The sequence below is a fragment of the Cynoglossus semilaevis genome, chromosome 3 (assembly GCF_000523025.1).
Source record: "Cynoglossus semilaevis isolate Cse_v1.0 chromosome 3, Cse_v1.0, whole genome shotgun sequence".
Classification (NCBI taxonomy): Eukaryota; Metazoa; Chordata; class Actinopteri; order Pleuronectiformes; family Cynoglossidae; genus Cynoglossus; species Cynoglossus semilaevis.
In genome coordinates, this window is record NC_024309.1 from 12,034,518 (window position 1) to 12,047,220 (window position 12,703).

Genomic DNA, 12,703 nt, shown 5'->3' on the forward strand with positions numbered 1-12,703 from the left:
TTGGTTAAGCTTATAATGTTAACGTATGTGTATTGTTGTTATTACAGGCGTTTCTCAACAAAGACTAGGAGTTTTTGGTTCCCCAGTATTCCACAGACAATACCACAGTCCGTTGAAAGATGTTTGCTCTCAGTTACAGTTCTTGCCAGGTAATGAGTCAAAGAGCCATCTAGTGGGAGATCGTACAATTATTGCAGTTATTTCCCAAGAACTCCCCAGGTCTCTAAGTTTCACTTTTTGTCCTTAGTTTGGGTCCAGAGTCGAGGATTTAAGACTCTCAGATCAAGACCTAGACGCACACAGACCAGCAACGATGAATCAGTGGACTCAGAGCAGTACACCCCAACTTTAATGAGGGTACATGTGGGATTGTTCCAAATTGAGTTGCTGGTTGGGTTTTCTTCATGTCAAAGTCATTAACCTTTTTTTCTGTGTTTACGTCACAGGGTTTGTTCATGAAGGATAAAGAGCCAGAAATTCACTCTATGGAGCAAGTGATTCAACAAAAGAACCTTCCAGAAAATCAGCAGGAGGCCTTCAAGACAGGTTTCACCGAGGGCTTCATGAGGTCTCAGGCCTACACTCAAAAAGCACAAGGCATGTAGCTCACTCACTTCTTGTGCTCATTTAGGTGGTCAGACACATAATAAACCTTTGTTTTGTTTTGTTTTGACAGATTCACTAAGGAGAACCAGGATGATCCTCTTGGCTCTTCTCCTTATTGGTACTTTTGCTCTGTCCAAAACCTCCTTTCTCTCGGGTAAAGGCTCCTTTTCTGACGCTGGTTTGTTTCAGATTTTATTCACTTTTACACAATCAACAAACAACTCTACCTGTACACTGTGATATAAGACAGGACTTCAGTTTTTTTTGTCTTGCATATGATACAGTTTTCTGTGTTTTTCACAGTGAGGTTCCGCACCAGGTCCGGTTTCGATGCGGCACTCGACCCCATCCAGATGAAGAATGTGACATTTGATCATGTCAAAGGAGTGGAGGAGGCCAAGAATGAACTGCAGGACGTGGTTGAGTTTCTCAAGAACCCACAGAAATTCACTGTTCTGGGTGGAAAGCTGCCTAAAGGTGTGGAAACCTCACTCCCCAGGACAGCGCTGTTCAGAAAAAACATTCTAAACTACAGCTGTGACCAATCACCTGCTGTATGTTCTTTCTTCTCCTCACAGGAATCCTCCTCGTGGGTCCTCCAGGAACAGGAAAAACTCTTTTAGCACGAGCCGTGGCTGGAGAGGCCGACGTGCCTTTCTACTACGCCTCTGGATCAGAGTTTGATGAGATGTTTGTGGGCATCGGTGCGAGCCGTATCAGAAATCTGTTCAGTAAGTTTTTAGCGAAAGTGAACTCTTTTTTTTGGGAAATACAAAGATGTGGATGTTCTCCATGAACCCTTTTCGTTATCTTGTGCTATGCAGAGGAAGCCAAAGCTACTGCTCCGTGTGTCATCTTCATTGACGAGTTGGACAGCGTCGGAGGGAAGAGGATCGAGTCACCCATGCATCCTTACGCCAGACAAACCATTAACCAGCTGCTGGCAGAGATGGACGGGTCAGTTTTATTCATGGTCACACCTGATGTTAAATATTAATGTTAGAGATTTCATTTCCTCAATTATTGTATGTTTTACAGATTTAAACCAAATGAAGGAGTCATTGTTATTGGTGCCACTAACTTTGCTGAGGCTCTGGATAAGTATGTTGTTGTTTCTTGTTTTTTTTTTACTTTATGTTTTACTCAGTCCTTTTCAGTAGACTTTGTTGATTGTGGTACTTTAGTTCAGGACTCATACCAGACCTGAGTACTAGTTAGGTAGACTTGGACTCAGCTCAGAGTTAACTTAAATAAACAAAGACCAACAAACCCAGACTTGGACTCTGTCTTTCAAACTGATGTGAACCCTGGTGACTTGACTCAACTTGGACTTGGTCACTGAGCCACAGTGCTCTCTACTGTCACCTCTCCAGTAGGTGACTACGGTCAATGCCTCATATACTGTATACAGTAGTTAATCTGTGATGATCTGACCCACTTTTCCTACCTCCAGTAAACTTTGGTCTGTGACTGGACAGCATAAAGTTCTATTGACCTGTTCCAGTTTAGTTTATCTCAGTCTGCTAAATCATTGTATCATTAATCTTTTTATATCAGTTATTTGTTAATTGCTGCTGGTGGAGAGTGACTAAGAACTTTTCTCTCTTACTTCAAAAACACATATTTCACTTTCATTATATTAGAAACAGAAACAAAGAATAAAAGTCTTTTCTCTGTATCTTGAAGATTCAATTTTTAAGAGAAGTCAGATTTCAACAAAGTGACAATTCACCCACTGATTTTCTACTGTAAAAAACTTTTCCGTTTTCATTCCCACAACTTTTGTCCAACTTTTTCAGCGCTCTGGTGCGACCTGGGAGGTTTGACATGCAGGTGACCGTCCCGCGTCCAGATGTGAAGGGACGCACGGAGATTCTCAACTGGTACCTGTCCAAGATTAAAGTGGACAGTAGTAAGTGTGAAATGCAGACTGTAAAATGTGGGCTGGAATTTTTCTGTGGGAAAAGACAACTTTCTGTGAAATATATTGTAAATAAAATAGCTTTTTTTTTTTTACTGCAAGCTGAAGAATGTACTTTTTGTCTGCTGCTGTGAAAGACCCCACTGTCTTTACCCACTAAAGACAATATTTTTCTGTTTCCCTGGTGCAGCCGTGGAAGCGGAAATCATTGCCCGAGGCACAGTGGGGTTCTCGGGGGCAGAGCTCGAGAATCTGGTCAACCAGGCCGCCCTGAAGGCAGCCATGGACGGGAAAGAGATGGTCACTATGAAAGATCTGGAGTTCGCAAAGGACAAGATCCTCATGGGTGAGTGCACCATGTGTTTAAATCTGTGATTAATCATTGTATGTTTAAATTAGTTTTGTATAATTTATTTCACAAATTAATTGTGTTACGGTTGTTATTTATGTGTTTTTTTTTTTCGCCCAGCCCCTGGGTGGAAGACCGTTGTAATTGATAAACAGAACAAGACCATCACGGCCTACCATGAGTCTGGCCATGCTATAGTTGCGTACTACACCAAGGATGCAATGCCAATCAACAAGGCAACAATTATGCCGAGGGGACCAACCCTGGGTCATGTGAGTGTCTCGCCAACCTTGTCCTTTTTGTCTTCTTTATTTTGAATTTTCATCACCAAATAACTCTGTCTTCTCAATGTCTCCGTCCCTCAGGTGTCCATGCTCCCAGAGGACGACCGCTGGTCTGAGACACGGGCACAGCTTCTGGCTCAGATGGACGTCAGTATGGGCGGTCGAGTGGCAGAGGAGCTCATCTTTGGAGACGACAACATCACCACGGGTGTGGATTTTAAAATGACATTATTTAGCTGACCTCATTGCAATTTAGGATTTTTTATCATTAAAGGGTATAGAGGAAAACAAACACTTTACTGCTGGGTCAAAGTTTGTTATAAAACAGTATTGAATGTGGTGTTTTTTTAATATTTGTAGGAGCCTCCAATGACTTTGATGGTGCAACCAGGATAGCCAAAATGATGGTGACCAAGTTTGGAATGAGTGACAAGGTAATATATGCTTGTCTATACTTGACATTTATGGCTATGTTTACACTAGTGCAAAATGTATATGCCTTGCAGCACCCACTTGCAATAGCTTAGTGCCCCCTACAGACCCTGCACCCCACTTTGAGAATCACAACAATAATCCATCTGGGAGTCCAGACTATTGAATCGGCTGCTGAAAAAAAATCCATCTGGGAGTCCAGACCCAGACTATTGAATCGGCTGCTGAAAAAAAAGTTTTACAATATAAATATAGTATTATAATTCTCACTAATGGTGTAGCTTGGCGTGATGACCTACGGCGATGTAACCAAACAGAGCCCCGAGACGCAGGCCGCCATCGAACAGGAAGTGAGAGTGTTACTCCAGGTGAGTGTAAAGATATTCATCTTTTCCCAGGCTTTTTTTTTTTTTTTTTTTTGAAGATATTCGTCTTTTCCCAGGCTTTTTTTTTTTTGGATTCATTTCTTATTTTGGGTTCTTTCCGTGAACTCCAGGATTCTTACGATCGTGCCAAGAACCTCCTGAAGAAGTACAGCAAGGAGCACAAGACGCTGGCCGACGCCCTGCTGACACACGAAACCCTGGATGCCAAAGAGATCCAGATGGTGCTGGAAGGCAAATCGCTGGACCACTGAGATACCTCACTAGACATTTTAGACCCTTGTATCCTTGTGTATGTGTATATACACGTATATATGTACTTACATATATATCTATATATACATACACATGTTTGTGTACATTTACATATATAAATATATAGAACATTTTGTAAATGAGCCTCACTCTTTTGAAGGTGCTGGATTTGTTCTGTCCTCAGTATCGGTGTCAACAGGAAACCGTATTTTCTGTCAGACCAATGATATTAAGTTATTTTTTTATCCATTCTCATTTGACCGTTTCCCAGCAGAGAGGACTCTGAGGATCAATGCCACTTTCAAGGTTTTCAGTCAAACTGCTCCTTTGAGTATATTGAGCGGCAGGTAGATACAGATCATTCTAAACTGTGAATACTAATTTTCTTTTTTAAATCCATTCACAAAAAACTGTTCAGTGTTTTGTTTTCCTTCATGGGATGTAAATTATGACCACGTCAACTGTATGTTTGTTTTATTTATTACTCACCTGGCCAGCAGTGTGTCCCGTTTCATGAAATCAGTCACAATGAACTGTCCTGTAAATGAGTGGTGATGAAGTGTAAATACTGGAGTGTCACAAAGGCTTTCTGAAAGCTCTAATAAAGGTTTCTCATACAACACTGGTGTGGCAGAATTACTGATAATAATATTCAATAATAACCTTTCTTACATCAGAAAACCAATAGAAATCAAATTGTTGAAAATGTCGAGATTTGCTTTCAAAACATTGGTGACCTCAAATATATTGACAGTCTATAGTTCCTCACAATTCATTTGACAGTTTACTGTATGTATTTCAAATGCATAAAATCTGATCTGGGGTTATGGCGCGTACAGTATGTATTTAAGGTTTAAAGCACAACATTCAATAAGGTTTAAAGCACAACATTCATAAGACGAACAGAAGCCTATTCACCACCACCTCAATCATTTAAACCTGTAATTAGTGTTTTTAGACCGACAGTCCAGTCCATTGTAATGTCCTCCGGCCCCTTTTGTCAGTGATGCCTGACAGAGAGTATATAAAAGCTACAGCTGTCCTCGGCCTGTCTGAGAACCACGACTTGTTCTTCATCAAACGTCTGTTGAATTGGTGTTGAAGATAAATAGAGTATTTCACCAGAAGAATGGACGAATCAGAGGACGACATAGCTGTCATTGGGATTGGATGCAATTTTCCTGGAGGTAGAACACAATTTCTATTTCATTGATATGAATACTTCTCTAGTTCACAGTCTTCACAGTCTATGTCAGGTTGGTCTGCAACCTGTGGCCCCTGATCCATATGTGGCTCCTTGCAAGATAATATTTGACTGACATCTCAAATCATTAAAATGGATCTTTTTGCAATCTTTAAATTCTAGGTGAGGGTTTGAACGAATTCTGGAAGGTTTTGTTAGAAGGAAGGAACTGTGTTGCAGATATCCCTGCAGAGCGTTTTGACTCCAGTTTCTGGTACAGTGCTGATGAAACAAAAGCTGGGAAAACATGCACAACCAAAGCAGCGCTCATAGACGGGTAAGAATCTGTGTCAGATTAAGCTTTGATTCTGCTCTTTGTGCTGCGCTGTACTAGAATCCTCTGTGTTTTATTTTTTTTCAAGGTTTAACGAGTTTGATCACAGGTTTTTCAGCATCACAGAGGCAGAGAATAACTGCATGGACCCACAGCAGAAACTCCTGCTTCAGTGCACGTACAGAGCCCTGGAGGACGCAGGAGTTTCCATGGAGAGCATCAGTGGAAGCAGAACTGGAGTCTACATAGGTGATACTGATGCTGCATTAAACATTTGGAAGCATCATTCTCCATGTGACAAACTTTAATCTAGTACTGTACCATGTGATTTTTGATGTTTCAGGTCTGATGAACAGGGATTACGAGATGCTCAGAAACAATGATCCCACCACCATAACCCATTACAATGCCACCGGGACGGCCATGAGTGTCGCTGCCAACCGGATTTCTTTCACCTTCAATCTCACTGGTCCTTCTCTGGCCGTTGACAGCGCCTGCTCCTCATCTATGGTGGCTTTACATTTAGCCTGCCAGGCTATAAAGCAGCGTATGTGATAGTTTCCCATCAAAACCCCAGAAGAATGTTCAAAGATCTATATGTAATTGTCTTATCTCTGTCAACTAGGAGACTGTGAGACGGCTCTATGTGGAGGCGTCAACTGCATCATTGAGCCCAGGATCTTTGTTGCCCTGAGCAAAGCCAGGATGATTTCACCAGGAGGAACCAGCAGACCTTTCTCCAGTGAAGCAGATGGCTATGGCAGAGGAGAAGGCTGTGGCATTGTTCTCCTGAAGCCTCTGAGAAAGGTGAAAACTTTGTTTATTTTCAAATTTGCTAACACTACGTAACACTGTTAAAAGCTAACTTTCTAACAGCCGAACCCTTTGTGCAGGCTGTGAAAGACTACGACAAAATATGGGGTGTGATCAGCAAAACAGCCATCAACCAAGACGGCCACTCGGTGACGCCCATCACCAAACCGTCCATGACACAACAAGAGGAGCTGCTGAGAAGAATCTACTCAGAATCGGACCTTGCTAACGTCCAATACATAGAGGCACACGGGACGGGGACCAAGGTCGGAGATCCCACAGAGGCAGGAAGCATTTCCAATGCCATTGCCAAAGCCAGACCTCCTGGTTCCAAGACACTGTGGGTTGGCTCTGTGAAAGGTAACATTGGACATACAGAATCTGCAGCGGGAGTAGCAGGACTCACGAAGGTTCTGCTGATGATGAAGCAGAAGACCATTGTTCCTTCAATGTTCTACTCCAAACACAGCACAAGTATAGACGTTGAAGCCCTCCATATAAACATTCCAACTACACCTGAAAGATGGGAAGCAAACGGGTCTGCACTAAGGACCGCAGGGATCAACAGCTTTGGGTTTGGAGGCACAAATGCTCATGCAATTGTGAAAGAGTACAGAAGGAACCCCATTCCCACGGGGACACCACAAGGTTCTCCAGAACTCTTTGTAATATCTGCAGCCAGTGAGAAATCACTAATGCTGACCATCAGGGACTCACATCAGAAGCTGTGTGATTCAGAAACAGTTGACTTACATGCATTGTCTTACACCTCAACATGTAGGAGGAGTCATTATAGACACAAATACAGGAAGGCCTTCCTGACAACTTCCATCTCGGATTTACAGCATCAGCTGAAATCTGCTGTACAATCAAAGACGGAGCCGACAAAGTCAGACGTCCAGGTGGTGTTTTTGTTCTGTGGGAATGGTGTCGCATACAAAGGTATGTGCCAGCAGCTCTTGAAAGAGGTTCCTGTTTTCACAGATAAGGTCATGGAGATTGACAGACTCTTCCAGCATCATCAAAGTTACAGCATCACTCAGTGGCTCGCTGATGGTTTCAAAGACCAGGACTTAAGGAAGCCAGATATGATCCAACCTGTTCTGTTTGCGATCCAGGTTGGCATCGCCACCGTTCTTAAACACTGGGGGCTGGAACCTGATGCCGTGTTTGGACACTCGGTGGGAGAAGTTGCTGCTGCTCACTGCTCGGGTCTTTTGTCTCTTGAAGATGCTGTAAAAGTGTTGTACCACCGCAGCAACCTTCAGAGCAAAGTCATGGGTGGTGCAATGCTTGTGGTCAGTAATGTGGCTGTAGAGGAGGTAGAAGAAATCCTCAAAGATTTCTCTGGAAAAGTTAGCATTGCAGCTTTCAACAGTCCATGCTCCTGCACACTGGCAGGAGAATCGGATGAAATAGACCTCATTCAAGAAAGGCTGAAGACACAGTTTAAAGACAAAAATCTTTTTCTTCATATTTTGGACGTTCCTTCGGCGTACCACAGCCATATGATGGATCCCATTTTAGATGACATCCAGAGAAACCTCCATGTTTTAGATGCCAATAGCTTGAAGTGCAAACTCTTTTCAACTGTGACAGCAGCTAAATGTGCAGATGGTGACTTCACCTCTGGTAGATATTGGGCAGAGAACATTCGAAAGCCTGTTTTGTTTCAACAAACTCTTCGTGCAGTCACTAAAGATGGGCAGCTTCTGAGGAATGTGGTCTTTGTGGAAGTTGGACCTCGTAGGGTTCTTCAAAGAAACATACGTGAAACTCTTGGAAACAACGCCATAGTTCTGACCTCAGTCCAGCCTCAAAAAGATTATGAGACAATCTTAAATGCACTTGGAAGAGCATTTGAGTTTGGTCTCAATGTGGACTGGCATCAGGTCTACATGGGCCATGAGACGTTGCCCACAGATCTTCCAGTTTACCAGTTTGATAACTCAAAGAAGCAGATCAATTTTGAAGATGTCAGAAGAGGGAACAGCTCACCTTCTTCTCATCAGCTGATATCCCAACTAAGTACCAGTAATGAGTACATTTACACACTCTCTGTAGACACTGCACCATATCTTTGGGAGCACAAAAACAGTGGTGTTTCCATAGTTCCCGGTTCTTTGTATGTTGAGATAGCTTACACCTCAATAATGGCGAGCTTAAAACCAAAGAAACCAGTTTCTTTGCTCCAGATAAACATTAAATTTGAGAGTCTGTTTACACTCACATCAAACTCTCACCAGCTAAGAGTAACCCTTGAGCAAACAGAGGGAGGGGTGTCCTACAGGATAAGGTCTGCAGCTGCAGTGCATGCGCGCGGGACATGCAAGATCCAAGACAGCCAACCAATGATTGAAGAGCCCACAATTGCCCCAGATATTATCTTTCAGAGGTGCAGATTGATCATGGATAAGAAAGAGATTTATTCAACTCTATCCCAAGCTGGTTTTGACTACGGCTCCGTCTTTAATCGTCTTGATTATGTGCATTTTGGAGGTGAATTCAATGAAGCTGTGACCAAAATCCAAGTCCCTGAAGAACTCCTACAACACCTACATGAACATTTCCTCCACCCCGTGTTATTGGACTATTTCCTGCAAATGGGGGCTGCACTGGCGGTTGGAAATTTAACAGCCAAGCAGGCATTTCCTTCAGGTATCAGTAGTGTTGCTATTTCGGCGCCGTTGCAGGAGACGATGATAATGTATTTACGAGCAACTGCAGAGACTCCAGACTTCCTTGAAGTGTGTGGTTGCTTTGCGACCACACAGGGTAAAGTACTAGTTGAGCTGAAGAAGGTGAGGTTCACATTTTTGGGCAAGATTTCAAATGCTCCTCAGTCACTCTTCTTTCACAGTGAACTTATTCCAGTTTTGTTTGACTCAAATGAATTTGTCGACTGCAAACTGAAAGCCATCATTTTTGCAGACAAACTCCACATTTCCAAAAGACTGAAACCATACTTGGACCCGGAGTCAATCATTGTGGAGTACACAGATGATTGGACGTCCAAGCCACTTCAGGAGTCACTTAAGACTAACATTAATTTGACTCACGCTGTCTTCATGTGGGGTGTAGAAAATCTCAATCACCTGACCGCTGACCAGACACTGGAGACCTTGGTTTCTGGTTGTGAGAAGTATCGCCAGATCTTGTTACTTTTAAAAGAAATGAGACCATCTTGCCACGTGCATGTTATAACCTACAGATCTTCAGAACTGACCGTGGACCATATCAGTCCAGGTTTTATGTTGTCTGGAATGACCAGGGCCTGTGCGGCAGAGATGCCAAGTCCCTCCTTTCAGCTGGTTGACCTTGCCTCTGTGACCAATGAAGACATTCAGATGTTGATTGAAGTTATTAAATCCAGCAAACAACAAGAGGTGGTGATCAGGAATGGGCAGGTACTGACAACCAAGATATCCCAGACCCAGGAGATGGGGTACCCTTGTAAAGAAGACGATCAGTCAGAGTTTCTGGGTGACTTTATTTTGCAGACTGGTGATTCGTACAGAATGACCTCCTTGTCAACCATCCCTGATGACACCGGTGAAGGTCCGAACCCTGAGACGTCAGTTGAGATTCAGCTCACCCATGCATGTGTGCACTCATCTGATTACTTTCCTGTCACCACTTCACATTTAAATTTTGGCAGAACAATTTACTGGAACCAGCATACATCCCATAATCACCAGCTTCTGGTTTTAGATTTTGGTGGTGTCGTTACAGCTGTTGGGAAAAGCGTTCGTAGCCTAGCCGTGGGCGACCGTATCGTCTCATGTTGTCCGACTGTAGCTAAGAGTAAAATGAGAGTTCCGGAAACTTTGTGCTATAACACGAAGTACGTCCCATTTCTAAAAGACAGTCCATGTGTGTCGTACTTCATACTGGCGTGGGAGATCCTGCAGAACATCACAGTGAAAGAACGACACAGAAAATTGACCATTATTTCCCAGAACACAGCTTCTGCTCTGATGAAGGTTTTGGCTTTAACAGCCAACAGGTCCGGCTGGAACGTTTCCTCAACACTGCATTTCAGAGAAGCAACTAATAGTATTCACCAAAGTCACGCCTTTGTTTTTCTACCTCCATTTGACCACACGGGATGGCAGGACATAAAAGGCAGCAGTTTTTTCGAGAGACATATCGTTTTTGTGTACAGCAGTCACATGTCATCTCCACACATATCAAACATGCATGCAATAAACAGTGAACACGTACATCTTCACAATGTCGATGTAGCTAATGTTCTCCACAAAACATATCTGCGAGTGCACAGCAAAAAAGTTTTTAACTGGTTGAAGTCATTAGGGTTTGTTGCAGAATCTTTACCGTTGAGAAAGGGAACTTTTCAGACGTTAACAAAAGAGATGCCTGAAACTGATCCAGATTGTGAGTCATATTTCACTACAAAAACAGTGCAGAATGTGATTTTGGATCACGCAGAATCTGATCGCTCATATCTCACATCTCGTATCCCAAGTCACAGGTCAAGACAACTTTTCAAAAAATGTGGCGTATACATCATTACTGGGGGGCTTTCAGGTTTGGGGCTGGAGACTGTGAAGTTCGTCTCACATAATGGTGGTGGGTGTATTGCAACTCTGTCCAGGAGCACCTTGACAAATGAGATCCAGGTTGAAATGGAACTCCTGCAGAAAACATCTGGCGTTAGCATCATACACGTCCAGTGTGATGTTTCGGTGTCAGTGCAGGTGATGGACGCAATCACCAAGATCAGACAACGATTCCCCTCCTGTCCCATCAAAGGCGTTTTTCACAGTGCTGCTGTGCTGCATGATGCACTTATTGAAAACCTCGACAGAACACTCTTCCAGAAGGTTCTGAAGCCCAAAGTGTGCGGAGCTCTGAATCTCCACTACGCCACACTTCATAACAAACTGGACTACTTTGTTTGCTACTCCTCCATCTCTTCATTCATCGGCAACGCCTCCCAGTGCAACTACGCAGCCGCCAACTCTTTCTTGGATGTGTTCTGCCACTATCGGAGAAATCTTGGCCTTGCTGGACAGTCCATCAACTGGGGTCCACTCAACCTGGGTCTGCTGCTGAAAAAAGACCATTTTCAGAAGTTCCTAGAAGCAAAAGGGATGATGACAATGGATGTGTGGGAAGTCCATAAAGCTCTTGAAAAGTGTCTCCTCCTAAACAGACCTCAACAAGTCATATGCAAATTCAGCTTAAAAAACCTTAACACTCATGTTCTGTCCCAAAATGCATTTCTGAGACGACGACTCTTGGCTCTCGTAGAAACGAAGCTTCAAGATGATGTGAAGCCCAAAACTGAGTGTCAACCTGTGAGGTCCAGGCAGGACAGTGTGAGGAAAATAGTCAGTGACATAAGTAATGTTAGTGAAGAAGAGCTGGACGACGACTCTGCTCTGTGTGATTTAGGAATCGACTCCATGTTGGCCATGACTCTGCAGAACCAGATATTCCAGGAAACAGGAGTTAATGTGCCTTTGGTCAAAATACTGGACCCCAACAGTTCACTGTCCACATTGGCTGCTATTGTAATGAATAATGGGTCATGTGATTCACAGTGTAACTGACTGGTTGTTGGTTTCTGTTTTTACTCCTGTAAATGCTTTTAAATGTACATACACTATTTTAACTGAGGTACATTTAAAATAACTTGATTCAAACATTAATGTGATTTTTCTCTTCAATTTTTTGCATATGTATTTTCAAGGGGGCCAAACTCAATATTTAGAATGTAGAATCTTTCATATGGAAAAAATATGAAACAACCAAGTATAATGACGGGCCTGCTCTAATACTTGCATGCCAAGTTAATTACACCAAGGACCAGATTTGGCCTGAGTTTGACACCTGTGGTAAAAAGGTATAAAGTTCATATGATTATGATCAGCAAGTACCTAATACACATTACATAGTAATTGGATCGGGCTATTCTGGATTGTGTAACCTGTAATAAACCTCTGTACATCAGATGTGTCCAAGCCTTTTGAAGACCAGCCAGATTTGATAAAATGTCCAAGGCCTGCTGCTGCTGCTTTAGTATTTTGAAAATTGTTATGACCCCAGTCTAGGGGAACCGGTACATAGAACAATTTTTAGCCCCTCTTTTGCTTCTCATCCTCAAGAATGTGGCCAAG

At 42.9% G+C, this 12,703-nt stretch overlaps 2 protein-coding genes across 2 annotated transcripts in view; both read left to right on the forward strand.

Annotated features, from left to right (window-relative positions):
* LOC103377357 (ATP-dependent zinc metalloprotease YME1L1) overlaps positions 1-4,852 on the forward strand; it is a 6,047-nt gene extending 1,195 nt beyond the window's left edge. Inside the window, exons 4-18 of the mRNA XM_008308150.3 lie at positions 48-149; positions 248-357; positions 447-597; positions 677-760; positions 910-1,083; positions 1,185-1,337; positions 1,431-1,563; positions 1,645-1,707; positions 2,406-2,518; positions 2,718-2,873; positions 2,997-3,148; positions 3,242-3,368; positions 3,521-3,594; positions 3,874-3,960; positions 4,089-4,852. Coding sequence (XP_008306372.1) covers positions 48-149; positions 248-357; positions 447-597; positions 677-760; positions 910-1,083; positions 1,185-1,337; positions 1,431-1,563; positions 1,645-1,707; positions 2,406-2,518; positions 2,718-2,873; positions 2,997-3,148; positions 3,242-3,368; positions 3,521-3,594; positions 3,874-3,960; positions 4,089-4,229 — 1,820 coding nt within the window. The 3' untranslated portion in view covers positions 4,230-4,852. The remainder of the gene's footprint in view (positions 1-47; positions 150-247; positions 358-446; positions 598-676; positions 761-909; positions 1,084-1,184; positions 1,338-1,430; positions 1,564-1,644; positions 1,708-2,405; positions 2,519-2,717; positions 2,874-2,996; positions 3,149-3,241; positions 3,369-3,520; positions 3,595-3,873; positions 3,961-4,088) is intronic.
* Positions 4,853-5,231: 379 nt separating this feature from the next.
* On the forward strand, positions 5,232-12,347 carry LOC103377364 (phthioceranic/hydroxyphthioceranic acid synthase-like). The gene is made up of 6 exons (XM_008308156.2): positions 5,232-5,417; positions 5,597-5,750; positions 5,836-5,996; positions 6,091-6,294; positions 6,373-6,554; positions 6,641-12,347. The coding sequence occupies exons 1-6, from the start codon at positions 5,360-5,362 to the stop codon at positions 12,134-12,136; spliced, it is 6,255 nt and encodes a 2,084-aa protein (XP_008306378.1). The 5' UTR covers positions 5,232-5,359; the 3' UTR covers positions 12,137-12,347.
* Positions 12,348-12,703: the final 356 nt, after the last annotated feature.

Coding starts and splice junctions, on each gene's coding strand:
- LOC103377364 (XM_008308156.2), top strand. CDS start 5,360: ATGGACGAATCAGAGGACGACATAGCTGTCATTGGGATTGGATGCAAT. Junction 5,751..5,835: donor AAAGCAGCGCTCATAGACGG/GTAAGAATCTGT, acceptor TTTTTTTTCAAG/GTTTAACGAGTTTGATCACA. Junction 6,555..6,640: donor TCCTGAAGCCTCTGAGAAAG/GTGAAAACTTTG, acceptor CCCTTTGTGCAG/GCTGTGAAAGACTACGACAA.